At 43.1% G+C, this 27,380-nt stretch overlaps 1 protein-coding gene across 5 annotated transcripts in view; it reads left to right on the forward strand.

The window, feature by feature from the left end:
* The window catches only part of sema4ab (sema domain, immunoglobulin domain (Ig), transmembrane domain (TM) and short cytoplasmic domain, (semaphorin) 4Ab), a 52,151-nt gene extending 24,771 nt beyond the window's left edge, over positions 1–27,380 (forward strand). For 3 of the 5 annotated variants that reach the window (XM_055876458.1, XM_055876456.1, XM_055876457.1), the window contains 13 exons: positions 5,587–5,747; positions 6,048–6,107; positions 11,966–12,064; positions 15,757–15,862; positions 16,888–17,010; positions 18,715–18,842; positions 18,934–19,115; positions 19,698–19,842; positions 20,371–20,560; positions 20,677–20,792; positions 23,188–23,351; positions 25,066–25,157; positions 25,368–27,380. In XM_055876458.1, coding sequence (XP_055732433.1) covers positions 5,587–5,747; positions 6,048–6,107; positions 11,966–12,064; positions 15,757–15,862; positions 16,888–17,010; positions 18,715–18,842; positions 18,934–19,115; positions 19,698–19,842; positions 20,371–20,560; positions 20,677–20,792; positions 23,188–23,351; positions 25,066–25,157; positions 25,368–26,224 — 2,423 coding nt within the window. In that variant the 3' untranslated portion in view covers positions 26,225–27,380. The remainder of the gene's footprint in view (positions 1–5,586; positions 5,748–6,047; positions 6,108–11,965; positions 12,065–15,756; positions 15,863–16,887; positions 17,011–18,714; positions 18,843–18,933; positions 19,116–19,697; positions 19,843–20,370; positions 20,561–20,676; positions 20,793–23,187; positions 23,352–25,065; positions 25,158–25,367) is intronic. The other 2 variants (XM_055876460.1, XM_055876461.1) reach the window with 2 other exon arrangements.

Raw genomic sequence — 27,380 nt, forward strand, 5'->3', positions numbered from 1 at the left:
ATTTACATAAGTATTTAGACCTTATGCCATGAGACTCGAAATTGAGCTCAGCTGCATCCTGTATCCATTGATCATGCATTCGTTTTTTTCTACATGATTGGAGTCCACCTGTGGTACATTTAATTGATTGGAAATGATTTGGAAAGGCACACACCTGTATAAGGTCCCACATTTGACAGTGCATGTCATAGCAAAAACCAAGTCGAAGGAATTGTCCGTTTAGCTCTGAGACAGGATTGTCTGATCTGGGGAAGGGTACCAAAAAATGTCTGCAGCATTAAAGGTTCCCAAGACTCACTCTCTCTCTACCTCACATGCTTGTCTCAAACTCTGAATGCTCGGCTATGAAAAGCCAACTGACATTTACTCCTGAGGTACTGGCCTGTTTCACCCTCTACAACCACTGTGATTTTATTATTTGACCCTGCTGGTCATCTATTACCGTTTATTCCTCAAGATGTTCAATCTGGCCTTAAATGGCCATGTACTCATCTCCCCACGGCACAGCCAGACGAGGACCGGCCACCCCTCAGAGCCTAGTTCCTCTCTAGGTTTCTTCCTAGGTTCCTGCTTTTCTAGGGAGTTTGTCCTAACCACTGAGCTTCTACATCTGCACTGCTTGCTGTTTAGGGTTTGGGTTTCTGTATAGCACTCTGCTGATGTAAAAAGGGCTTCTAAATCAATTTGAAAACAGTGGTCTCCATTAGACGTCGACCGATTATGATTTTTCAACGCTGATCCCGATTTTATTGGAAGACCAAAAAAAGCCGATACCGATTAATCGGCATATTTTTATTTAGTTTTTAAATTTAAAAAAAGTTTTACTTTTTTTGATTAAAAAAAACAAACAATTGTTGTAATAATGACAATTACAACAATACTGAATGAACACTTTTATTTTAACTTAATATAATAAATCAATTTAGCCTCAAATAAATAATGAAACGTGTTTAAATAATGCAAAAACAAAGTGTTGGAGAAGAAAGTAAAAGTGCAATATGTGCCATGTAAAAAAGCTAACGTTTAAGTTCCTTGCTCAGAACATGAGAACATATGAAAGCTGGTGGTTCCTTTTAACATGAGTCTTCAATATTCCCAGGTAAGAAGTTTTAGGTTGTAGTTATTATAGGAATTATAGGACTATTTCTCTCTCTACCATTTGTATTTCATAGACCTTCGACTATTGGATGTTCTTATATGTACTTTAGTATTGCCAGTGTAACAGTATAGCTTTCGTCCCTCTCCTCGCCCCTACCTGGGCTCGAACCAGGAACACATCGACAACAGCCACCCTCGAAGTATCGTTTCCAATCGCTCCACAAAAGCCGCGGCCCTTGCAGAGCAAGGGAAACAACTACTTCAAGGTCTAAGAGCGAGTGACGTCACCGATTTGAAACGCTATTAGTGCGCATCCCGCTAACTAGCTAGCCATTTCACATCGGTTACACCAGCCTAATCTCGGGAGTTGATAGGCTTGAAGTCATAAACAGCTCAATGCTTGAAGCACAGCGAAGAGCTGCTGGCAAACGCATGAAAGTGCTGTTTGAATGAATGCTTACGAGCCTGCTGCTGCCTCCCATCGCTCAGTCAGACTGCTCTATCAAATATCAAATCATAGACTTAATTATAACATAACACACACAGATATGAGCCTTAGGTCGTGAATATGGTCAAATTCGGAAACTATAATTTTGAAAACAAAATGTTTATTCTTTCAGTGAAATACGGAACTGTTCTGTATTTTATCTAACGGGTGGCATCCATAAGTCTAAATATTCATGTTACATTGCACCACCTTCAATGTTATGTCATAATTGTGTAACATTTTGGCAAATTAGTTCGCTACACGCCAGGCGGCCCAAACTGTTGCATATACCCTGACTGCGTGCAATGAACGCAAGAGAAGTGACACAATTTCCCTATTTTAATATTGCCTGCTAATCTGGATTTCTTAACTAAATATGCAGATTTAATTAAATTTACTTCTGTGTATTGACTTTAAGAAAGGCATTGATATTTATGATTAGGTACATTCGTGCAACGATTGTGCTTTTTTCACAAATGCGCTTTTGTTAAATCATCCTCCGTTTGGCGAGGTTGGATGTCTTCCTTAGGAAGAAATAGTCTTCACACAGTTCGCAACGAGCCAGTCGGCCCAAACTGCTGCATATACCCTGACTCTTTTGCACAGCACGCAAGAGAAGTGACACAATTTCCCTAGTTAAAAGAAATTCATGTTAGCAGGCAATATTAACTAAATATGCAGGTTTAAAAAAGATATACTTGTGTATTGATTTTAAGAAAGGCGTTGATGTTATTGGTTAGGTACACATTGGTGCAATGACAGTGCTTTTTTTTCACGAATCCGCTTGTTAAATCACCCGTTTGGCGAAGTAGGCTATGATTCAATGATAAATTAACAGGCACTGCGTCGATTATATGCAACGCGGGATAAGCTAGATAACTACACATGGTTGATGATATTACTAGTTTAACTAGTGATTTAGGTTGAGATTGATTGATAGAATTTTTTTTTATATAAGATAAGTTTAATGCTAGCTAGCACCGTGGATCCTTGCTGCACTCCCATAACAGGTAGTCAGCCTGCCACGCAGTCTCCTCGTGGAGTGCAATGTAATCTGCCATGATCTGTGTCCAAAAATGTCGCTTACCGATTGTTATGCAAACTTGAAATCGGCCTGATTAATCAGCCATTCCGATTAATCGGTCGACCTCTAGTCTCCATCATCCTTAAATGGAAGAAGTTTGGAATGGCCAAGACTCTTTCTAGAGCCGGCCAACCTGAGCAATCAGGGGAGAAGGGCCTTGTTCAGGGAGGTAACCAACAGCCTGATGGTCACTCTGACAGAGCTCCAGAGAACCTTCCAGAAAGACAACCATCTCTGCAGCACTCCACCAATCAGGCCTTTTATGGTAGAGTGGCCAGACGGAAGCCACTCCAGTAAAAGGCACATGGCAGCCTGCTTGGAGTTTGCCAAAAGGCACCTAAACGACTCAAACCATGAGAAACGAGATTTTCTGGACTGATGAAACCAAGATGGAACTCTTTGGCCTGAATGCCAAGTGTCACTTCTGGAGGAAACCTGGCACCATCCCTATGCTGAAGCATGGTGGTGGCAGCATGCTGTGTGGATGTTTTTCAGCGGCAGGGACTGGAAGACTAGTCAGGATCGAGGGATAGATGAACGGAGCAAAGTACAGAGATCCTTGACGACAAACCTGCTCAAGAGTGCTCAGGACCTAAGACTAGGGCAAAGGTTCACCTTCCAACAGGACAACGACCCTAACCACACAGCCAGACAATGTAGGAGTGGCTTCAGGACAAGTATCTGAATGTCCTTGAGTGGCCCAGCCAGAGCCCGGACTTCAACCCGATCGAACATCTCTGGAGAGACCTGAAAATAGCCTTGCAGGGACGCTCCCCATCCAACCTGACAGAGCTTGAGATGATCTGCAGAGAAGAATGGGAGAAACTATCCAAATACAGGTGTGCTAAGCTTGTAGCTTCATACCCAAGAAGACTCGAGGCTGTAATCGCTGCCAAAGGTGCTTCAACAAAGTACTGAGTAAAGGGTCTGAATACTTATGTAAAAAATTTTTTTTTATCTAAAAACCTGTTTTTGCTTTTTCATTATGGGATATTGTGTATAGCTTGATGAGAATACGTTTTAATCCATTTTAGAATATGGCTGTAATATATAACAATGTGGAAAAAGTCAAGGGGTCTGAGTACTTTCCAACTCCACTGTATGTGTGGTCGTGTTTTAAGTATGGCCTGTGAATGTTTCTGTACACGTAAATAGTAGCTCTATAGTTGTGCCGCAGTACACCGATGTTTCCGCTGTTGTTATCGCATCACTCTAACGGTCTTTATCTCATCGCTTAGAAAACCCAGAGATCTCCTCTCTAGCGATACTGCCTCAAGCAGGAAGTGGCTTTGTTCATTATTCAGCAGCTCACAGGCACCTTTCACAATCACTGAACAACACAAAGCTGTCAGTGTAGGTCTGTGCCCATTTAATATCCAAGCCCAACCCTTTTTTTTGTCCCCAATGGTGCCATGGGTATGGAAACCATAGCGACAGCACAGGATTATGCTCGTCATGTGCTCATACCCTCTCTGTAGAGCCTCTGTCTAAAATTCTGCTGCCAAGTCTTGATTAGACCAAGAATCACACCATCATAATAAAATGTATAATTCCAGACAGTCCTGCTTGCTGATTGATTTGGTAGCATTTGAGAAGTAGCCAATATTCTGCTTATGAGTTTAGGTTGATTGTTGTGCTTTTTGTCTCCGGTGAACAATACTATAGTATAATAAAACATTTTAAACGTTTAACAATTTCTCTGCCCAAGTTTGTTTAATTATGCTACACCAAAATGTCGTCTTTGCTGTCATGTGCCATATCATCTTAACTGTGTTAATCTTTGACGCGACTAGTAGGGGTTACAGAAAGTCAAAATCATGACCTTACAAGGTCACACACCCTGCCATGTATTGAGTCTCTCACTCGCTCACATATCCCCATGTTGGAAGGGAATTCAAACATGACAACCCTGTTCCGTGTTCAGAGAGGTTTTTCCAGAATATTCCTACAGAGAGTTTGAAATGGCTCTACGTAATAGGCAAGTGGGTTGAGTTATTGTAATTGGTTAAACGCCATGGGGATGGTCTTTAAGAGTTTCTATGCATTCTTCAGTACTATGTGCGTGTGTGCACGTGCTATTTCCCATCTTTCATAGCGCCCTGCTTGAGGGCCTCCAGTCCAAATGAAATTGGAGTGTGGGTGGAACGAGGGGGTGCCTCCCCCTGTTATTGTATGGAAAAGGCTAATGAAAAGAGGAAGAAATTCATGAAATGTCAGTTCTGTCTCGACACTCCATCTGAGCAGGTTAATGTAGGCTAATTATTACGCCAGTATATTGCATGTCGTCGTGGGAAAATAGCTGCAGTTGTTCAACATTGAACCATTGGAGTGACACTACTCTTTCCATTTTACTTTCCCTGGAGTAGACTTAATCCTAAATCTTTATAAATATTCTGTGCTGAATAATGATTATTCAATGCTTAAAAACATGTAGGCTACGCTGTAGGCCTACGTTCAGTGCCAAGTTTGCCCTCTTGTGGTTAGAGCAGTCAAAAATATATTTTTTGGGGTGTTTGGATGCTGGGTGCGGACTGTATTGGGATCTTAATAATATGTCATCTATATTAAGTCTATTTTAACCTAACACTTAATCTAATCTTTGAGGACCGGTGTATTGTAATGTTTTAAAAGCCTTCTGTTCAGAGTCGTTTTGTTTTTTACGTTTCTGCTGCTGAAAATGTAGGCCAATGTGAATTATTTTTGACCATTTACGAGTGACTCATCCAACGTGGCTAATTTATGCAGGATTTGAACCCACAACCTTTGGCGTCGACAGCATGTTCCAACTATCTGAGCCGTGTAATACTCGTTGTGTGGAAGTCCGCATGATATGAAGGTTCAACTGTATCTGTATGCACTTAATTTTGAACGTGAAAGGGAAACCTAACGCCTGCCACTTTCTTGTCTTGCGTGACAGGTACACCCGGGAGGTCTCTTAGCCACTTCGACAGCTCGGACGTCGGCAACACCACCACACTGTTGCTAAGCGATGACGGAGACACGTTGTTTGTGGGAGCGCGGGATGCAGTTCTATCATTGGATGTCAGCCAGGAGGACGCCATTGTGATGAGGAGCAAGGTGGGGTTGACCTTTTACCATTGACGTTTACACCTGTCTAATCACAAAGTTGTTAACAAGTATGATCAGCTTTGGGACTTCATGAATCTGTATAAACCCTGTAAGTTCATGCATAAGACCACCAGATTTGGTTGGAAAATACCTAAGCCCTACAGTTCATTCAGGCTGTATCGGAAATATTCAACACTGCAGAAAATGTCCCCCCTCCAGTGGTTTAATTCAGCGGTTGTCATCTGAAACACAAACACAGCTGGTTCAACAGTCTTAACACTGACCTCTCTCCCTCCATTCTCCTCCCAGTTGGACTGGTCCCCCTCAGTGAAGGACCTGGACGAATGCTCCATGAAGGGCAAGAAAAAGGCAAGTTAACCCTAGCTCAGCCAATCCGCTCATTGGCATTATTAATGCCGCATGCTGCCAGTGTTTCCCCTAGTTTTGATCTTAGACGGGCAGTTTAGGGCCCTGAGTCAATTTCCAGGGCTTCCGTTGCAAGATTCTTCAATAGCACTTCATTTGAACTTCAATTTATACCTTAATCCGTTAGAATAAGAAATTAATACAACAACATAAGTAGGTGGGGGGGATAGGATGAGGCTGTGCAAGGGGGTTCTGGTCTGTCTAGTAATAGGAGGAGAAGCATTACTTACTGGAGACACAGCTGTCACTGCATTCCACCAACAGCCACCCCAGCCATCTAATGGAATTGTTTAGCTATTTTAATTGGATAACTTTAACCGTCTTTCTGGCCGTCAATGTGCTAGCGATAGAAAAGGAGGAAGTCGATACCAGATGGTCTTATGCCAATCGGGATTAGCAGACCTACAGTATGGGCCTGTACGTAGCATCAGTGGCAATGGGCTTAGCCAAATTTAACGCATTTTCATTTGTTTCAAGTCAGACATTTTATACACGCCCATGGCCATTATGCATGGCCATTATGGTCACATGCATGGCCATTATGGTCACTGTTCATCTGACCAATCCATTGTACAATATAGAGTTGATCCTCTCTAAAGGTTATGGGGTAGTTTTATAGACTAAGGTAGCTTTTATGCATGGCCATTATGGTCACTGTTCATCAAAGACCAATCCATTGTACAATATAGAGTTGATCCTCTCTAAAGGTTATGGGGTAGTTTATAGACTAAGGTAGCTTGCACAGTTTATACACTAAGGTAATTATTCTTATGTGTCAACATTACCGACTTGGCCCACGTCCCATGATTCAGAATCGAGGAATGAGCTGTGATCAGTTATCTGACAAAGGGATAACGAAACAATACGAAGCAAGCTGCTCTGAGTGTGTGCAAGTTGTGTATGGTGGGTGTGAATAGGCCTTAATCTCACAATTAAAATCTTGATGCTTTATCTAATTCTAGTTAAAAACATTTTGGCTGCCAATGGCCTTCATTAGAATGAATGTTGGTGGGGCAGAAACAAGGAAATGCCATGGGTTAACGACATGCTCCGAAACTTTGGCAACGACAAAGTCTTTTTTAAATCTCAAGCTTTGGGCAGGATGTGTCTATGTAGTTCATACATACATAATCTATGAGAAGAATTACCACTTTACCTCAGCCACGAAATCCCTATTTTATTTTTCACGAAGCTGTGCTGCGCCATTATCCCTGAAGTTTCCCCTACGTGGGCCAGCCGTCTAGCAATTCCAATTCAACTAGGAATATTAACAGTTAACCGATAATCGGTTAGCCGTCGAAAAATGCATTTGACAGGTCACGCTTATCGGTCTATACGTTAATTTGCATCATTTAGTGCAATTTAAGTTGGTGAGTGTGTATTTTCATTCGTCGTCATGTATCTTATCACACGTGCACAGCATACAGAGCCCAGTTTGAGGAGATGAATAGCCTATCACCTGTTAGGCGAGAGCACCTCCTCCGAGAGCAACACCTCAAAAAGCTTTTATAAATCGTTGTGGAACAAATAACAATTCGAAACGCAATGGCGTATCAAAATGTTTTGATGGACACGATTTTAAAACGAGCTATTTGAATTTCTCAATCTCAACTCGTAATTCAATCGCGCTTCCCATTCGCCATTCGAGTGCATAGGCTATAGTCAACGATAGGCAGGCTATCAGCGTGTCGTCCACCATTTTACAACATGCGTTTGAGGCAGTATAATTGTTTGAAACCTGGATGTTTTACTTCAAATAATGAACAATGTCTTACCTTGCTTCAAAGTAGCCTAGCCAAAACCCAACTATCAATGTGGAGGCAATTATTTTATGAAGACTTCCTCCTGCCATAATTTCTCTACTGTTCTATTGGTTTTCATAAACATGTCTTTCATTGTCCAGAAGCCAATGGCACAATCCTAGTCATATTATACTGAACAAAAATATAAACGTAACATGCAACAATTTCAAAGATTTTACTGAGTTACAGTTCATATGAGGAAATCAGTCCATTTTTATAAATTCATTAGTTCCTAATCTATATATTTCACATGACCGGGAATACAGATAAATGCATCTATTGGTCAGAGATGCTTTAAAAAAAAATAGGCCTCAAATGGGCCTCAGAATCTCGTCACGGTGTTTCTGTGCATTCAAATAGCCATCGATAAAATGCAATTGTGTTCGTTGTCTGTAGTTTATGCCTGCCCATACCATAACCCCACTGGCACCATGGGGCACTCTGTTAACAATGTTGACATCAGCAAACTGCTCGCCCACAAGACACCATACATGTGGTTTGCGGTTGTGAGGACGGTTGGAAGTACTGACAAATTCTCTAAAACAACGTTGGAGGCAGCTTGTGGTAGAGAAATTAACATTCAATTATCTGGCAACAGCTCTGGTGGACATTCCTGCAGTCAGCATGCCAATTGCACGCTCCCACAAAACTTGAGACATCTGTGGCATTATGTTGTGACAACTGCACGTTTTATTCCCCTGTGGTAAATTCAATTGATTGGACATGATTTGGAAAGGCACACACATGTCTATATAAGGTCCTACAGTTGACAGTGCATGTCAGAGCAAAAACCAAGCCATGAGGTTGAAGGAATTGTCCGTAGGGCTCCGAGACAGGATTGTGTACAGTCGTGGCCAAAAGTGTGAGTGACACAAATATTAATTTATACAAAGTCTGCTGCATCAGTTTGTTATGATGGCAATTTGCATATACTCCAGAATGTTATGAAGAGTGATCAGATGAATTGCAATTAATTGCAAAGTCCCTCTTTGCCATGCAAAGGAACTGAATCCCCCAAAAACATTTCCACTGCTTTTCAGGCCTGTCACAAAAGGACCAGCTGACATGTCAGTGATTCTCTCGTTAACACAGGTGTGAGTGTTAACGAGGACCAGGCTGGGGATCACTCTGTCATGCTGATTGAGTTTGAATAACAGACTGGAAGCTTCAAAAGGAGGGTGGTGCTTGGAATCATTGTTCTTCCTCTGTCATCCATGGTTACCTGCAAGGAAACATGTGCCGTCATCATTGCTTTGCACAAAAAGGGCTTCACAGGCAAGGATATTGCTGCCAGTAAGATTGCACCTAAATCAACCATTTATCGGATCATAAAGAACTTCAAGGAGAGCGGTTCAATTGTTGTGAAGAAGGCTTCAGGGCGCCAAAGAAAATCCAGCAAGCGCCAGGACCGTCTCCTAAAGTTGATTCGGTTGCGGGATGGGGCACCACCAGTACAGAGCTTGCTCAGGAATGGCAGCAGGCAGGTGTGAGTGCAGCTGCACGCACAGTGAGGCAAAGACTTTGAGGATGGCCTGGTGTCAAGAAGGGCAGCAAAGAAGCCACTTCTCTCCAGGAAAAACATCAGGGACAGACTGATATTCTGCAAAAGGTACAGGGATTGGACTGCTGAGGAGTCATTTTCTCTGATGAATCCCCTTTCTGATTGTTTGGGGCATCCGGGAAAAAAGCTTGTCCGGAGAAGACAAGGTGAGCGCTACCATCAGTCCTTTGTCATGCCAACAGTAAAGCATCCTGAGACCATTCATGTGTGGGGTTGCTTCTCAGCCAAGGGAGTGGGCTCACTGACAATTTTGCCTAAGAACACAGCCATGAATAAAGAATGGTACCAACACATCCTCCGAGAGCAACTTCTCCTAACCATCCAGGAACAGTTTGGTGACGAACAATGCCCTTTCCAGCATGATGGAGCACCTTGCCATAAGGCAAAAGTGATAACTAAGTGGCTCGGGGAACAAAACTGTTATTTTGGGTCCATGGCCAGGAAACTCCCCAGACCTTAATCCCATTGAGAACTTGTGGTCAATCCTCAAGAGGTGGGTGGACAAACAAAACCCCACAAATTCTGACAAGCTCCAAGCATTGATTATGCAAGAATGATCTGCCATCAGTCAGGTTGTGGCCAAGAGGTTAATTGACAGCGTGCCAGGGTGCATTGCAGAGGTCTTGAAAAAGAAAGGTGAACACTGCAAATATTTAGTTTTCGCATCAACTTAATGTAATTGTCAATAAAAGCCTTTGACACTTATGAAATGCTTGTAATTATACTTCAGTATTCCATAGTAACATCTGACAAAAATATCTAAAGACACTGAAGCAGCAAACTTTGTGGAAATTAATATTTGTGTCATTCTCAACTTTTGGCCACGACTGTAGAGGCACAGATCTGGGGAAGGGTACCAAAAATGTCTGCAGCATTGAAGGTCCCCAAGAACACAGTGGCCTCCATCATTCTTAAATGGAAGAAGTTTGGAACCACCAAGACTCTTTCTAGAGCTGGCCAAACTGAGCAATCCAGGGAGAAAGGCCTTGGTCAGGGAGGTGACCAAGAACCCGATGGTCACTCTGACAGAGCTCCAGAGGTCCTCTGTAGAGATGGGAGAACCTTCCAGAAGGACAACCATCTCTGCACCACTCCACCAATCAGGCCTTTATGGTAGAGTGGCCAGACGGAAGTCACTCCTCAGTAAAATGCACATGACAGCCCACTTGGAGTTTGCCAAAAGGTACCTAAAGTACTCTCGGACCATGAGAAACCAGATTCTTTGGTCTGATGAAACCAAGGTTAAGCTCTTTGACCTGAATGTCAAGCATGTCTGGAGGAAACCTGGCACCATCCCTACGGTGATGCATGGTGGTGGCTTTCAGCAGCAGGGACTGCGAGACCAGTCGGGATCCAGACAATAATGAACAAGGCGAAGTACAGAGATCCTTGATGAAAACCTGCTCCAGAGCACTCAGGACCTCCAATTTGGGTGAAGGTTCACCTTCCAACAGGACAACAACCCTAAGCACACCGCCAAGACAATGCAGGAGTGGCTTCGTGACAAGTCTCTGAATGTCCATGAGTGGCCCGGACTTGAGCCCAATCGTACATCTCTGGAGAGACCTGAAAATAGCTGTGCAGCGATGCTCCACATCCAACCTGACAGAGCTTGAGAGGATCTGCAGAGAAGAATGGGAGAAACTCACTAAATACAGGTGTGCCAAGCTTGTAGCGTCATACCCAACAAGACTCGAGGCTGTAATAGCTGCCAAAGGTGCTTCAACAAAGTACTGAGTAAAGGGTCTGAATACTTATGTAATATTTAAATATTTTTTGCTTTGTCATTATGGGGTATTGCGTATAGGTGAGGGCCAAAATCAATTTTAGAATAAGGCTGTAACGTAACAAAATGTGGATAAAGTCAAGGGGTCTGAATACTTTCCAAATGCACTGTATTGACAAATCACTTTTGGCTCGTGAGTGCTACTTCCACAACTACTGGCTAAAACTACAAAAAAGTACCGGAGAGTCCCTTTAATGTAGGCCTCCCTTGAAGTAAGCCTCCACGTGTGGCCCCATTTAAACTAAGTAATGAGATCAGGGTTACCAGAGCTGTTAGCTCACTGGCGCTCCCTCCCCCTGACCTGCTCTCTCTAGACGGACTGACCCAAGCTTTTCTGCAGGGTCACCAAGTTCTGGTTCTGAAGTTCGTTGGGTTTGAAGGTTTATTTATTAGGTTTGGCTATCACCTATCAAACTTGGCAAAAGTTTATATTCTACAATTCCTAGAACATGAGTATTGTTTAGACTGGAGTGACAGACTGTAGCACACAGTGTGCCTCAAGGACCAGGATTAGGAAAATGTTTTACAACACTGTCTACTCGCTTTCTCCATCTCTCCCTGCACCCACATTTCTAAGGACGATAACTAGTTATTTGCACTGTCTTAACATGTTCTCTGTCTTGTGTTCCCTCTCTTTCTGTCCCCCCTTCAGGCGGACTGTCCCAACTTCATCCGGGTGCTGCAGTTCTTGAACTCCACGCACATGTACGCCTGTGGAACCTTCGCCTTCAGCCCACGCTGCACCTACATCGTAAGATGCTCTTCTTTCAAAGCAATCCTTTTCTCTTTCTCCATGTTTCTCTTACTGTAACTACCTTTTATTGGCATGACATATATTTGTAGTGTACTGGAACACATACCTACATAATATTATTTCCTCTACTTTTCTCATACTCCATATTCAAATTATAAACAAGCTTTATGGTCACCAAATTTATGACTCCGTGTACTCAAGGACAAATACAGTGAGGACAACAAGAAATGAACATGTTTGTACTATTCCTCCCACACCATTACATTTTATTTCACTCTAACTTGTTTTATTGGTTGTTTATCCCTATTTGCTCTCTCCTTCCGTGACCGCCTCCCTCACCCTTTCTGTATTGTTTTTGTTCCATCCATCCCTTCGTATCTCCCACCCACTGAGTATCTTCTCCAACTCTGTAAAGAGGGGAATGGTGCTTGGTCATGGGCTGTACAGTAAACCCATATTAGATATTTGCTATCCAATGGCAAAGACATTAGTGCCAAGCACATCACGGCAGTAGGTCTTTTCCCCCCCCCAGAAACATGTGTGCCGGTGCTTCACACGAGATTGATAATTTCATAATCCAGGTATGTGCGGTACTAGGCTCAACGACTAGCCCCGGCAATGTTTTCGTACTCTGCTGGCTCGCCCCCTTAATCTGATGCCCACGGGCTGAGACAGTGTGTGTGGAAGACCATTTCTGTGTGATGATTAAGAAAATGGATCCTCGAATAACCACCAGTCAAGCCTGTGTTAACTCTGGTCATGTTGATGCTGACAGCTTTATTGTACTACACTCACATAGCCAATGCCTGCCAGGCCACTTAGACAGGACATCCCTCACATATAATGATGCCCAAGACAGGGCAACACTTGTATGTGTCTGTGGTATAGGTGATTTGAAAAAAATATATACTTTATATACTTAGCTAGAACAAAGTGTCCTTTAGCCTCAGAGGCATGTCTTTAGTAACCATTTTACATATGGGCCCGGTTTTACATTCGAGGTAAGGATCTCTAGTAGTGTTGCACTCGCAGGTTTTTAGCCGCTACACTAGAAGTGTATCCCAGAGGAAGTACAAGCCACTTAATCAAGTATTTACCCTCATGAGCCGATGGTCAATTAGCAGAAAGTAGACAGAGCAAAATTTCAAGGTTCAAAATTACACTTCGCTAACCACGGCCATTGTAGCAGGATTTTTTTTTATTTTTTTTATTTATTTAACCTTTATTTAACCAGGTAGGCAAATTGAGAACACGTTCTCATTTACAATTGCGACCTGGCCAAGATAAAGCAAAGCAGTTCGACACATACAACAACACATAGTTACACATGGAGTAAAAACAAACATATAGTCAATAATACAGTGAAAAAAAAAATTTTAAAAAAAGAAAAAAAAAGTCTATATACAATGTGAGCAAGTGAGGTGAGATAAGGGAGGTGAAGGCAAACAGATATATGTATAAATAAATAAAAATATAAAAAGGCCATGGAGGCGAAGTGAGTACAACACAGCAAGTAAAATAAAAACTAAAAAAAACACTGGAATGGTTGGTTTGCATTGGAAGAAAGTGCAAAGTAGAGACAGAAATAATGGGGTGCAAAGGAGCAAAATAAATTAATAAATAAATACAGTAGGTAAAGAGGTAGTTGTTTGGGCTAAATTGTAGATGGGTTATGTACAGGTGCAGTAATCTATGAGCTGCTCTGACAGCTGGTGCTTAAAGCTAGTGAGGGAGATAGGTGTTTCCAGTTTCAGAGATTTTTGTAGTTCGTTCCAGTCATTGGCAGCAGAGAACTGGAAGGAGAGGCGTCCAAAGGAAGAATTGGTTTTGGGGGGGTTTTGGTTTTGGTTTTGACTACAGTATCACTCGGGGTTTATAAAATGTAAAATGTTTATGCTTGGCAAAAATTACAAGTCCAGTGTAGCACGTCTAACTTATGATGTTAGATAAAACCGCACTAAACGCATAACTTTGGCTCCCATTTGGTGTATTTTTGTATTTATTATGGATCCCCATTAGTTCCTGCCAAGGCAGCAGCTACACTTCCTGGGGTCCAGCAAAGATAAGGCAGTTACACAATTTTAAAAACATTACAATACATTTTCAACATTCTCAGGCCCCTACTCCACGACCACATATCTACAACACAAAAAAAATCCATGTAGGTATCTGTGCCTATGTTTGTGTTGCGTCAGTCACCGTTGTTCCATAAGGTGTATTTTTATCATTAAAACAAATCTAATATTACTGTTTGCGTCAGTTGCTTGATGTGGAATCGAGTTCCATGTAGTAATGGCTCTATGTAGTACTGTGTGCTTCACATAGACTGTTCTGGACTTGAGGACTGTGAAGAGACCTCTTGTGGCAAGTCTTGTGGGGTATGCATGGGTTTCCTTGCTGTGTGCCAGTGGTTCAAACAGACAGCTCGGTGCATTCAACATGTCAATACCTCTCATAAATACAAGTAGTGATGAAGTCCATCTCTCCTCCACTTTGAGCCAGGAAAGATTGGCATGCATATTATTGTTAGCTCTCTGTGTACATCCAGGCTGGCCCTGTTCTGAGCCAATTGCATTTTTCCTAAGTCCTTCTTTGTGGCACCTGTAATCCAGGTGCGACAAAAGTAGGGCCTGTAGGACCTGCCTTGTTGATAGTGCTGTTAAGAAGGTAGAGTAGTGCTTTATTATGGACAGACTTTGCCCTATCTTAACTACTGTTGTATCAATATGTTTTGACCATGACAGTTTACAATCCGTTTAGTCACCTCAACTCGCTCAATTTCCACATTATTCATTACGAGATTTAGTTGAGGTTTAGGGTTTAGTGAATGATTTATCCCAAATACAATGCTTTTGAAATATTAAGGACTAATTTATTCCTTGCCACCCATTCTAAAACTAACTGCAGCTCTAAGTGTTGCAGTAATTTCAGTCGCTGTAGTAGCTGATGTGTATAGTGTTGTCATCTGCATACATACATTACTAAAGATTGAAAAAAGTAAGGGGCCTAGACAGCTGCCCTGGGGAATTCCTGATTCTACCTGGATTATGTTGGAGAGGCTTCCATTGAACACCCTCTGTGTTCTGTTAGACAGGTAACTCTATCCACAATAAAGCAGGGGGTGTTTTTCCAGCAGCAGGCTATGATCGATAATGTCAAAAGCCGCACTGAAGTCTAACAAAACAGCCCCCACAATCTTTTAATCATCAATTTCTCTGCAATTTGTGTAAGTGCAGTGCTTGTTGAATGTCCTTCCCTTTAAGTGTGCTGAAAGTTTGTAATTTTGTTTCCTGTGAAATAGCATTGTATCTGGTCACACACAATTTTTTTCCTGAAAGTTTACCAAGGGTTGGTAACAGGCTGATTGGTCGGCTATTTGAGCCACTAAAGGAGCCTTTACTCTGGTGGCAGGTAGCCTAGTGGTTAGAGCGTTGTGCCTGTAACCTAAAGGTTGCTGGATCGAATCCCCGAGCTGACATGATACAAATCTGTCATTCTGCCCCTGAACAAGATAGTTAACACACTGTTCCCAGGCGGACTGTTAACCCACCGGTAGGCCGTCATTGTAAATAAGAATTTGTTCTTAACCGACTTGCCCAGTTAAGTAAAGGTTCACTTACTATTCTTAGGTAGTGGAATTACTTTTGCTTCCCTCCAAGCCTGACTCTACTCTGCTGTTTTCCCTACAGAACTCTGAGACGTTCTCCCTGGTAACGAGCCCCAGCGGAAAGCCAGAGGAGGGCAGAGGTCGCTGCCCCTATGACCCCTACCAACGTAACTCGGCCATCACCGTCGGTAAGATATGACTCACAGGAAGTGGAGGATAGTTAAAGAACCACAGGACATTTCCTTCAGACAATGAAATGTAATTGGCTAAGGGCAATGATGACATCATAGCCTTCAACATTCACCAGGAAGTGTGCCATTACGAACCAATGATATCAGACATGTTATGGTATACTGGTGTCTACTCCTTTAGATCTGAGTTGTATGGTGAACATTTCATGAGAAGGCAACATGAAGAAATTAAAACATTGCGATTCTTAGTCTCTTCGATGTTGTCATATTTGTCCCATCTCATTGTAGGGTGGGTGTTAAGAGTAGTGTGCAGTGTAGGTGGTGATAATGCGGTGGTGTTTTAATCTGATTGTGTCTGTGAGAGAGAGGAGGAGCAGATGCTAATAATCATATTGCCCATAAACCCTTGTTCTGATGTCTTTACCTTTTATGTAGGCGAGATGTAACTGCGAGCAAATATTTATAGTACCGAGTAGAGGAGGTTTATGGGCAAGATATGTATCCTGATTAGGCCTATTGGCTACTGTCATTGGCCATAATTAACATTTTATGTTTTAGAGATTGTGACTTCACTGACCGAGAGGGGGATGTTTGAAATGTCCCTGGTTGTGAGAATCTGTCCCCAGCAGAGCTTGCTCTTATGACAGCTGACACGTACTACGCAAGGTTAATGGTTAACACTGCACACATCTTGTATTTGGGTCATGTCCCTCGCAATAAATATCAAGTCTTGACAGAATCTGTCGTCACCTGCTAAGGCATTGTGTCTTGATGTGCAAGGCCATTTCCAGTACATTACATAATGATTACATGCACGGACTGTTCAATAATAGTTTTTCTTTCCTCTGACCATGACGTAATCCAAAGCCAGTACATTTCTTTAACTCTGTCATTTAATAAAGGCATTGGACTGTTAATGGTGGAGGAATTTTTCAGCTTTGACTCATGTCATTCTCCTGTATGTTTACTCAGATTCACATGCCTTGTACTGGATGACGCTCAGTGTGTGTGTGTGTGTTCAGATGGAGAGTTGTACACTGGAACAGTAGCGGACTACATGGGAAACCGGCCGGTCATCTCCCGCCACCTCAGCGAGGGCAGCCATGTTGATCTGAAGCTGGACGACACTTTGGGCTGGCTGGAGGGTACGTGTCTGCAACAAACTACTCATGATGAATTACACACATCCCCAAGGCGCTTACATACACTGAGTGTACAAAACATTAGGACCACCTTCCTAATATTGAGTTGCACTCCCCCCATTGCCCTCAGAACAGCCTCAATTCATCGGGGCATGGACTCTACAAGGTGCCGAATGTGTTTCACAGGAATGCTGGCTCATGTTGACTCCAAGGCTTCCCACAGTTGTCAAGTTGGCTTGGTGTCCTTTTGTTGGTGGACCATTCTTGATACATAATGGGAAACTGTTGAGCGTGAAAAACCCAGCAGCGTTGCAGTTCTTGACACAAACCGGTGCGCCTGGCACCTACTACCATACCCCGTTCAGAGGCACTTACATCAGAGGCACAATCCATGTCTCAGTTATCTCAAGGCTTAAAAATCCTTCCTTAACCCGTCTCCTCCCCTTCATCTATACTGATTTTAAGTGGATTTAACAAGTGACATCAATAAGGGATCATAGCTTTCACCTGGTCAGTTTTTCTTGGAAAGAGCAGGTGTACATAATGTTTTGTACACTCAGTTGGATATTTAGCAATACGTTTTAGAGGGAGAAATACCTACAGTACCAGTCAAAAGTTTGGAAACCTACTCGTTCAAGGGTTTTTATTTTAAACTATTTTATTTTTTACATTGTAGAATAATAGTGAAGACATCAAAACTATGAAATGACACATATGGAATCATGTAGTAACCAAATAAATAAGTGTTAAACAAATCAAAATATATTTTATATTTGAGGTTCTTCAAAGTAGCCACCCTTTGCCTTGATGACGGCTTTGCACACTGTCTGTTACTTGAGCTCTGTGAAGCATTTATTTGGGCTGCAATTTCTGAGGCTGGTAACTCTAATGAACTTGTCCTCTGCAGCAGTGTTAACTCTGGGTCTTCCTTTCCTGTGGCGGTCCTCATGAGAGCCAGTTTCATCATAGCACTTGATGGTTTTTGCGACTGCACTTGAAGAAACTTTCAAAGTTCTTTTAAATGTTCCGCATTGACTGACCTTCATGTCTTAAATTAATGATGGACTGTCATTTCTCTTTGCTTATTTGAGCTGTTCTTGTCATAATATGGACTTGGTCTTTTACCAAATAGGGCTATCTTCTGTATACCACCCCTACCATGTCACAACACAACTGATTGGCTGAAACGCATTAAGAAGGAAAGAAATTCCACAAATTAACTTTTAACAAGGCATACCCGTTAATTGAAATGCATTCTAGGTGACTACCTCATGAAGCTGGTTGAGAGAATGCCAAGAGTGTGCAAAGCTGTCAAGGCAACGGGTGGCTACTTTGAAGAATCTCAAATATAAATATTTTGGATTTTTTTTAATCCTTACTTGGTTACTACATGATTCCATAGTTTTGATGTCTTCACCTTTGTTCTACAATGTAGAAAATAGTAAGAATATAGAAACCCTGGAATGAGTACGTGTCAACTTTTGACTGGTACTGTACATTTCCACAAAGTACAGCTAAAAGGAAATGTACATTTCAAAACTAAATTTACGGAAGTAGCTTATAAATCTGTTGGCGTTGATTAAGCCTCCAAACCAATACATCTGGAATACGTTCAAATGATTCCGTTTAATTAATTTGCCTAACAAGCTTTCAGTGACACACTTATCTCTCGATTAGTCTAGCCAATTGTTCAATCTTTTTTCCCAGATCCCACTTTCATCAGCTCCAACTTTGTCCCCAGTGAGGAGAAGATCTATTTCTTCTTCAGCGAGGTGGGCCGCGAGTACGACTTCATCAACAAGTTCACTGTATCTCGCATCGCCCAAGTCTGCACGGTAAGAGGTACAACCACACAGTAATGCATATCTGCGTGTGTGCAGATGCATGTTAATGATAATCCTCTCAACCATTTCCTCTCTGTCCCAGAGTGACATTGGGGGCCAGCGTACCCTGCAGCGACGCTGGACAACCTTTGCCAAAGCCCAGCTCCTGTGCCAGTCTGACAACGAGCTGCCCTATAACGTCATCCAGGACATCGTCACCCTCCCGCCACCTGAGGGCGCCCCAGTGGACGACACCCTCTTCTTCGGCATCTTCAGCTCTCAGTGGTCAGTAGTTTAGACATTCGCTATGAATGGGATTAAGTCATCTGACATCTCCTGTACGAATGGCAACCGTTGTTTCTTGTTAGCAGGTCTTACAGGTCTGTCACAAGATCTCAACCCAATTGAACACTTATGGGAACACTTTCGGGAGCGGCGCCTTCCATCAACAAAAAATCATCCCTCCAATAGAATTCCAGACAATTGTAGAAACTATGCCAATGAGCATTGAAGCTGTTATGACGGCTCGTGGTGGACAACATACTAAGACTGTTGGTGTTTCCTTTATTTTGGCAGTTACCTGTACCTTGCTAGAGAATGACCAGTCCCGATCGTTTATAGTATTATGAACTTCAAATTATATTTGAATCCCAGAAAAACATTTGTCAAACAAGACCACTTTTTATTTTATTTTTTTACTGGTTGGCGTGTCGAAGGTTTTTGAAACAAGAAGTGTGTTTCAGAAGGGTGTTTGGGATTTTTTAAATTGCATGACAAGTTCCTTTGCCAAGTTTTTACTTATTTAGCTGCTACCAGATTGTAGCATGGTTGTGACCGCAAGTGTATTTGATGTTTGTGCACTACTAGGTCGGTGAACTCAGGGCGGTCGGCAGTGTGTGCGTTCCGCCTGGGCGACATCAAAGCAGTTTTCGCAGGCAACTACAAGGTCCTGAATCGGGACACACTACGGTGGAGCATGCGAGTTCAGGAAAAGGTCGCCAACCCGGGAGAGGTAAGCGGTGTCTCCGTCTCGAATGACAGAGGTCCCCTGAGGGTCAGCAGAAATAAATTGGCTTGTTAGAAAATGTTGACTTCTTCAAAGAAGTTGGATGAAAGGAAAATATAATTAAGAATTAAAAACAACTTCTGAAGACCCAACAGAACAAAAGCTACTCAGACCAAACAATGCCGGGAGTATGCCTTGTTTATCCTTGCCTAGGTAAATGTTAGTTAAGGTTCTGATTTGTTTACATATGGTGTTGTCTCCCCATGATGTATTGCATTGAGGATCAATCAGCCATGCCTAAGATCATAAGCCTGGCCTGGTTTGATGTTCAATGAAGAAGAAACTTCCACACATTTAACTTGGCATAACAAATGTGATATCGCCGTTTTACGACTTTAATCTTCTTTTATTCAATGTTTCTTCAAACTCCTTAGCTTACTTGTTGTGGATGACTCCCACACAGGACAATTTGGCAAACAGCTGGATGTTTATCAAGGTGTACCTGGCTCAATCCCTCTCTCTCCCTCCTCTCAGTGTGGCCTGCACAACGCCTCAGACAACACCCTTCGCTTTGTCAAAGAGAACTTCCTTGCGGACGACAGCGTACACCCTGTGGGGAAGAGCCTGACCATGGTGTCACCTGACCAGCGCTACAGCCACGTGGTCACCCAGAGAGTACAGGCCGCCAACGGCAAGGACTACACCATCCTCTTCCTGCTCACAGGTACTGGACATTGTTTTCAACTGGAATCGACTTAAATATCAATGTGTTACTCAGTACATGTATGCATGTGCGCACCATTACCGTGTTAGTCATTTCTTTCAAACGCTTGCTTTCAGAATCAGGCTACCTCCACAAAGCAGTGCTGCTGGAGAAGGGTGCACACATCATTGAGGAGATCCAGGTCTTCAAGCAGCCTCAGCCCGTAAAGAACCTCCTGCTGTCAATACCCAAGGTACCTTTCTAGTCATTAGGTATTCTCCATCTCAAGTCAGGTACTCATCCCACTTTACCCTCGCCTTCGCTGTCACATCACATTTTAATCGGCCTCTACACCACAGGGGCCTGCTGGCACTTAACATTAGCACTTCAGCCGCGAACGACGCAAACAGTGCATCTCCCTGTCGCCAAAGCTCTCACGCGACCTTTACATTGACTTCCCCTGTCATCTCCTGTGTGTTCGCTGGGTTCGTCTGCTCTCGAACCCCACCAATATGCCAAGAGGTCTAAACCAATCACGTCACATCTGCTGGTGACTGACAGATGGACATGGCCTGGGGAGTGTGTGTCACTTAACGGCTTCATGCCTTCTGTGAAGTGCGAGATGGTTGGCTAGCAACGAATAGACACAAAGTCAATTACACATGCAGAAACTCTGAAATATTATATGCAGTGGCAATAAAGATGTTTAAGGTTTTATCTAACAGCCTTTGCAAATAATGAAATGCTGATGACAAATACATATGTTCTTTAAAAAAAATGTTTTATTACTGTTCTTAACTATTGTTAAGTGTACAGTGTAGACCATAGTGTAGGCTAAATGAACAGAAGCTGGTAAGCTTTTGCGGGACTGTGTTTCCGAGACAGGATGACCGTAGAGAAGGCGACGGTACTAGCCCCGATAAGCCCTCTCTCTCGGATCTGCTGCACGAGAGTGAGAGAAATAAGCTGGAGAGCTGTCTGTCTAGGATGTGTGTTCATGACTCAGCGCTTTAGTGTGACAAATGTATTCACGGTGTGCATGCGTGTGTGCAGTATGGTTCAGCGTGTGTGTGCAGTATGGTTCAGCGTGTGTGTGCAGTATGGTTCAGCGTGTGTGTGTGCAGTATGGTTCAGCGTGTGTGTGTGCAGTATGGTTCAGCGTGTGTGTGTGCAGTATGGTTCAGCGTGTGTGTGTGCAGTATGGTTCAGCGTGTGTGTGTGCAGTATGGTTCAGCGTGTGTGTGTGCAGTATGGTTCAGCGTGTGTGTGTGCAGTATGGTTCAGCGTGTGTGTGTGCAGTATGGTTCAGCGTGTGTGTGTGCAGTATGGTTCAGCGTGTGTGTGTGCAGTATGGTTCTAGTTCAGCTTGCATGTGCTGTCTGTTGAAATCATCACTTATTTATGTAGCTAAGACATAATGTACTGTACATGTCAGTCAGGGGTCATAACACACGTCGCAGAGAATCTTTGTTCTCTGACTGAACCGAAATATGGTTATTTAGCAGACACTTTTATCGGTTGAAGAAGGGCTTATATTCAGTACGTGACCAGACCCACAACCCCAGTGTTGAGAGCAACACACTTCAACCAAGACTAACTGTTAAAATTTGCCTCAATTAATCCTTCTCGTAATTACTACCCAATAAATCAGTTTGTACACTTGTTCATGTAAGTGTATACTAATGCTAACATGTTTCTATCCATATCCCCGTATGTTGTTTGCCATAGCTGTACACCAGTGGTCACCAACTTGGTTGATCTCCAAAGCATTCCTAGTCGAACACCAAACATTTCTGTAAAAAACAATAGTCTTTCTTTCCCAAAAAATTATAGTTTTATTTCTTTATTTTTGTGCTGTTGGTGGTAGGTGCACTTCAATCAGCAGCCCTAACGCCGGGAAGGAAAGTGTTCCCATTTTTGAAGCATTTCATGTGTCTGATGGTAGATCTCCGCCTACCCGGCAGGCCCAGAGAGCAAATCAAGTGCACTTACAGGCCTACCGCTGGCCAATCAGATAGCTCAGATCACCATGTCTGCACAGTTTCCTCGAGCCATAGACTGTAAAAATAAGCTTTGGGCACACAACAAAATTGATACTGTGAGATTTCAAAACTTTTAAAATCATGACCAGCTGGAGACTCAATGAATACAGCAAAAAGGTTTTTATAAGTAATAAAAAAAAATATATAAGCCCTCTACTTCCACTTACTGCTGTACAACCAGCACTGCAGCTGCAATGAATGAGTACAGCAAAGTGCTCCGATAGGCTTGCCTTGTTAATATTAGGGGCTTGTCTTTGTTAGGAGTAACATGAAATGCTGCTTGAGGCAGAATTAATACAGTGCGACATGACTTTCGCCATCAGCTGGAAGACTATCCTCTTTTCTCAGCGGAGGAAGAGAGAGTGGAGGGAAGGTAAGTCACGTGAGAGGCAGCTTTACCGCTGCTCACGCCCTTCCTACCTTTAGACTGACCCATTAGGTGCAGGCTATTAATCCAGCAAAATATAAACTAACGTTTAATATATAAATCAATCTGGGCGGGAGATCTCGGCTTGCTTTTGGACTCAAAACTCAGAAAAGGTCGGTGACCTCTGCTGTACACTAACATTAGCAACTTAGCACTAATGCTATCCTTCACCCCCACAGGGTGTGGTGTTTGTGGGCTCATCCGAAGGTGTGGTGAGGGTCCCGGTCTCCAACTGCTCTTACTACAGGAGCTGTGCTGAGTGTGTGCTGTCCCGGGATCCTTTCTGTGGCTGGGACCCCTCCAACAAAGTCTGTACCGACGCAACCAGCATCCAGGACCACGTGTGAGTGTCACACCTCATCACGTTCCATTACAACCACTCTACCCAGCAGGCACAACGCCAATACACTGTAGGATTTAAAGAATGTACCATGGCAAGAGTAATATACAACTTGCGTAGAGCCGGGTGTAAGAAATTACTTTTGGATAAAGGCTGTTACATTTTAGATTTTATGGAATTCATTTATTTCCTTCAGGGCTGGATTCCCTGACACACAAGCACTTTAAAGGGATAATCTCCATTGAACATGCTTCTTTAACATGCTTCTTTAACATGCTTCTTTAATGATTAATGTTTCTTGAAAACCGGCACATAATATTATTTAGGGCATAGGTAGAATACATACACTATGTATTCAAAAGTACGTGGACTCACCTTCAAATTAGTGGATTCGGCTATTTCAGCCACGCCCGTTGCTGACCGGTGTATAAAATCGAGCACACAGCCATGCAATCTCCATTTGGGGCGGCAGGTAGCCTAGTAGTTAGAGCATTGGGCCAGTAACCCAGAAGGTTGCGAGATCGAATCCCCGAGCTGACAAGGTACAAAACTGCCGTTCTGCCCCTGAACAAGGCAGTTAACCTACTGTTCCTAGGCCGTCATTGAAAGTAAGAATTTGTTCTTAACTGACTTGCCTAGTTAAATAGAGGTAAAATAACATTTTGGAATGAGAGATTCGACGAGCTGGTGTCCACATACTTTTGTCTCTTTATTGGGTCCATTTTATTTTTATGGAGTTAATCAAGAACCATTGCACTCTACCAGACGTTTAGTTGGTGTGTAAAACCTGTGGATTCAGATGAGCAAAAAAGTGTGATGGGTCCGCACTCAAAGATGTTACCATAAAGCTTACTTCATTTTTTTTTGTTACTGGATCAGGGACGTTTTGGCTTTGCAGCCTTGTTCAGTGTGTAGCTACAAATCTCTTGTGTAGGTACAAAAAAACAGCCGAAACATCTGTATGCTGTCCCTGATGCAGTGAATACATATTTTTTTAAACGAAGTAAGCTTTATGCGACATTAAACCAGAATGTAAACAGGATATTTACATGGCCAGGCGCACAGAATATATCACACAAACTCACATACAGTGCATTCGGAAAGTATTCAGACCCGTTGACTTTTTCCACATTTTGTTACGTTACAGCCTTGATGAGGGAACAAATATTTTTTCCCCCATCAATCTACACACAATACCCCATAATGACTACAGCCTAAATAGCTTTCTAGAAATTTTTGCAAGTGTATTAAAAATAAAAAAACATACTTTATTCACGTAAGTATTCAGACCCTTTGCTATGAGACTTGAAATTGAGCTCAGGTGCATCCTGTTTCCATTGATCATCCTCGATCAGCTTTAATATTGCAGATTGTAGCTTCCATACAACTTGATTGGAGTCCACCAGTAGTAAATTAAATTGATTGGACATGATTTGGAAAGGTACAAAGTACTGAGTAAACGGTCTGAATACTTATGTAAATGTGATATATCCGTTTTGTATTTTTTAAACATTTGCAATTTTCAAAACATGTTTTTGGTTTGTCATTATTGGGTATTGTGTGTAGATTGAAAAAAACAATTTTAATCCATTTTAAAATAAGGCTGTAAAGAAACAAAATGTGGGAAAAAGTCAAGGGGTCTGAATACTTTCCGAATGCACTGTACACACACGTAAAAAAATGCACACACTGACAGTGTTTATCTCCTCTTCTACAGAGGCCAGGATGTGGATGGAGGGAATGTGCAGGAGGCGTGTGTGTCGCCCATGATGCCCAGATCCAGATTTGGACTGCACAAAGGAAACGCAGGTGAGAATCACTAGTGTAAACAGCCCTCATGCTTACAGGGAACTTTGTAGACAAACATCTCCATGCTTATCCTATTATCTATCTGCCAGACTAATCTATAGATGGATACACACTGCATTGTATGTGTGTGGGCTAGCCGCTAACTGCCATAACTAGCATCTGGCTTAATCTGAACTTGGGCCTTAGTTAGTGACTCCTGAATTCTGTTAGACTCCTTTCCCCCAGGCGAGCTGGTGTTGGTGTCCCTGAATGAGGTGGTGCGACTGCAGTGTCCAGAGACCTCGAGCCTGGCCCACCGCCACTGGGAGCGACCCAACAGCCTCCTCTCCCCGGAGATCTACCTGCAGCTGGAGGACGGAAGCCTGAACTTCCTGGCCACGCCCACCACCCTGGGCCACTACCTGTGTCTCTCCACAGAGAACGGCTTCCAGCAGAACCTGGCCATCTACCAGGTAAAGCAGAAGAGCAGCCCCACCACCCAGGCCACTGCCCCTGGCGTGACGCCTACCCGCCCCCAGAGCCCGGCCCTCCCCCCAACCACCCAGGCCCTCCCCCGAACCACCCAGGCCGACTCAGGAGGATGGCTCACCCCGCCCTTGACGTGGCCCAAGCAGACCGAGCCAAAGCCCACCGCGTCGTCAAGTGAGACTCAGGCCACCACAAGGCGGACCAGCAGGAACTTTACCTTCTGGGTGGAGCAGTCGGAGGAGACTGAGGTGAAGTCGCTGGGAGGGGACAGGCTGCAGCTGGCACTGGGGCAAACCTACCTGAAGGAGCTGGTGGTGGTATCTGTACTGCTAGCATGCTGCGTTAGCATCCTGCTAACCATTGCGCTGTACGGCATGAGGCAGCGCTGCCGCAGTAGGACGGCGCCCCAAGCCACCGCCCCAGGGAGGGACTTGGAGAGGGGTGGCCATCAGGAGCGGGAGGCCCTCCGGGGGGGTCAGTCACCGCGCAGCAACGGCAAGCGGAACGGGCAGGCGGCTCACAATGGCCAAGCCAATGGGGTTGTGTGTAACGGCACGCCTAAGGGCTCCAACGGGCATCTGCCCAACACCCCTATCTGAGCACAGTCAACCGTATCGCACCCTGACTATTGACAGTATCATATCCACTCTTCCTGAGAGCAATGAAGCTTTTACATGGTCGCTCTGAGCCATGGGATTTTACATCAACACGGCTAACTGCAGCACTCTGAATTGTGTGGACTGTCATGGCGGGGAGAAAGACTGTTTGGCCTGATAGACTGTGGTAACTCAACTAAAAGGACACTGTTTTATTCTGGTACGATACCAGCCTGTGTGAATCAAATGGGCAGACTGATAAACATCACTCTCACTGCTCTTATGTAATATTGTGCATTATATTGTGCTGTATATACTTTTGATTTGAGGATCAATCGACTAGACTGTTTTTGTGTATTTAATGAAAGAGCCAAGAAAGCCGATGTATCGAATGTACATGAAGGACTGTCTCTCTACACTGCCACCAAAAAAACTGAATTGGTTCCTAACTATTAACTAATGTGTCCACTCAAATCCCAGGCAGTGTGGATGCATATCGCGAAGAACACAAAAACAGCCTTTTCTGTTCGAACAGTGTTCTTGTAGCATCAGGTCTACATTGTAAACCACTTTCTTACTCTGCAGCGTCAGCGAAAGTTACGGAGCACGGCTTATTTCCACTCTTATTTATTTTTTGCCAGTTTAGTTTTGTCATTCTATTGAATGTGCTGCCAATGACTTAAAATGTTTCCAACTTGCTTTTCTTCTTCTCTCACCCAAACGCACATTTTTGGGAAATCCTGCAGTCTGTGAAGCCATGGGAACATGATGTTGATTTGACACTGTAGGCTTATCTCTTCCAGAACAAACAAGATTATTCTGGTGTTTAGAGACTTTTATTGTTAATTTGTTGTCAGTGTATTAACTGGACAGAAATCTGAAAATCACTTTGAAAACTGTGAAATTGCCAAAATTGCATTTTGGATGAAAACGAACATGTTTTTTGCTAGACAGCTATTCGGAGACTGAAAACAGATGAAAGGTGGTTCATTTTAAGCTGCTTTAGATGAGGAAGACTAATAGTTAAACAAATATGGTACTTATTGTCTTTGGTACAGATCACAAACCACTTTTTTAAAATAAGTTGTCTTTATTTTTATACAATCGTATCTTACTGTTCTAATGTTGCAAATAAACAGTTCAATTTGTCCAAAACAAA

Source organism: Salvelinus fontinalis, chromosome 22 (assembly GCF_029448725.1).
Source record: "Salvelinus fontinalis isolate EN_2023a chromosome 22, ASM2944872v1, whole genome shotgun sequence".
Taxonomy (NCBI): Eukaryota; Metazoa; Chordata; class Actinopteri; order Salmoniformes; family Salmonidae; genus Salvelinus; species Salvelinus fontinalis.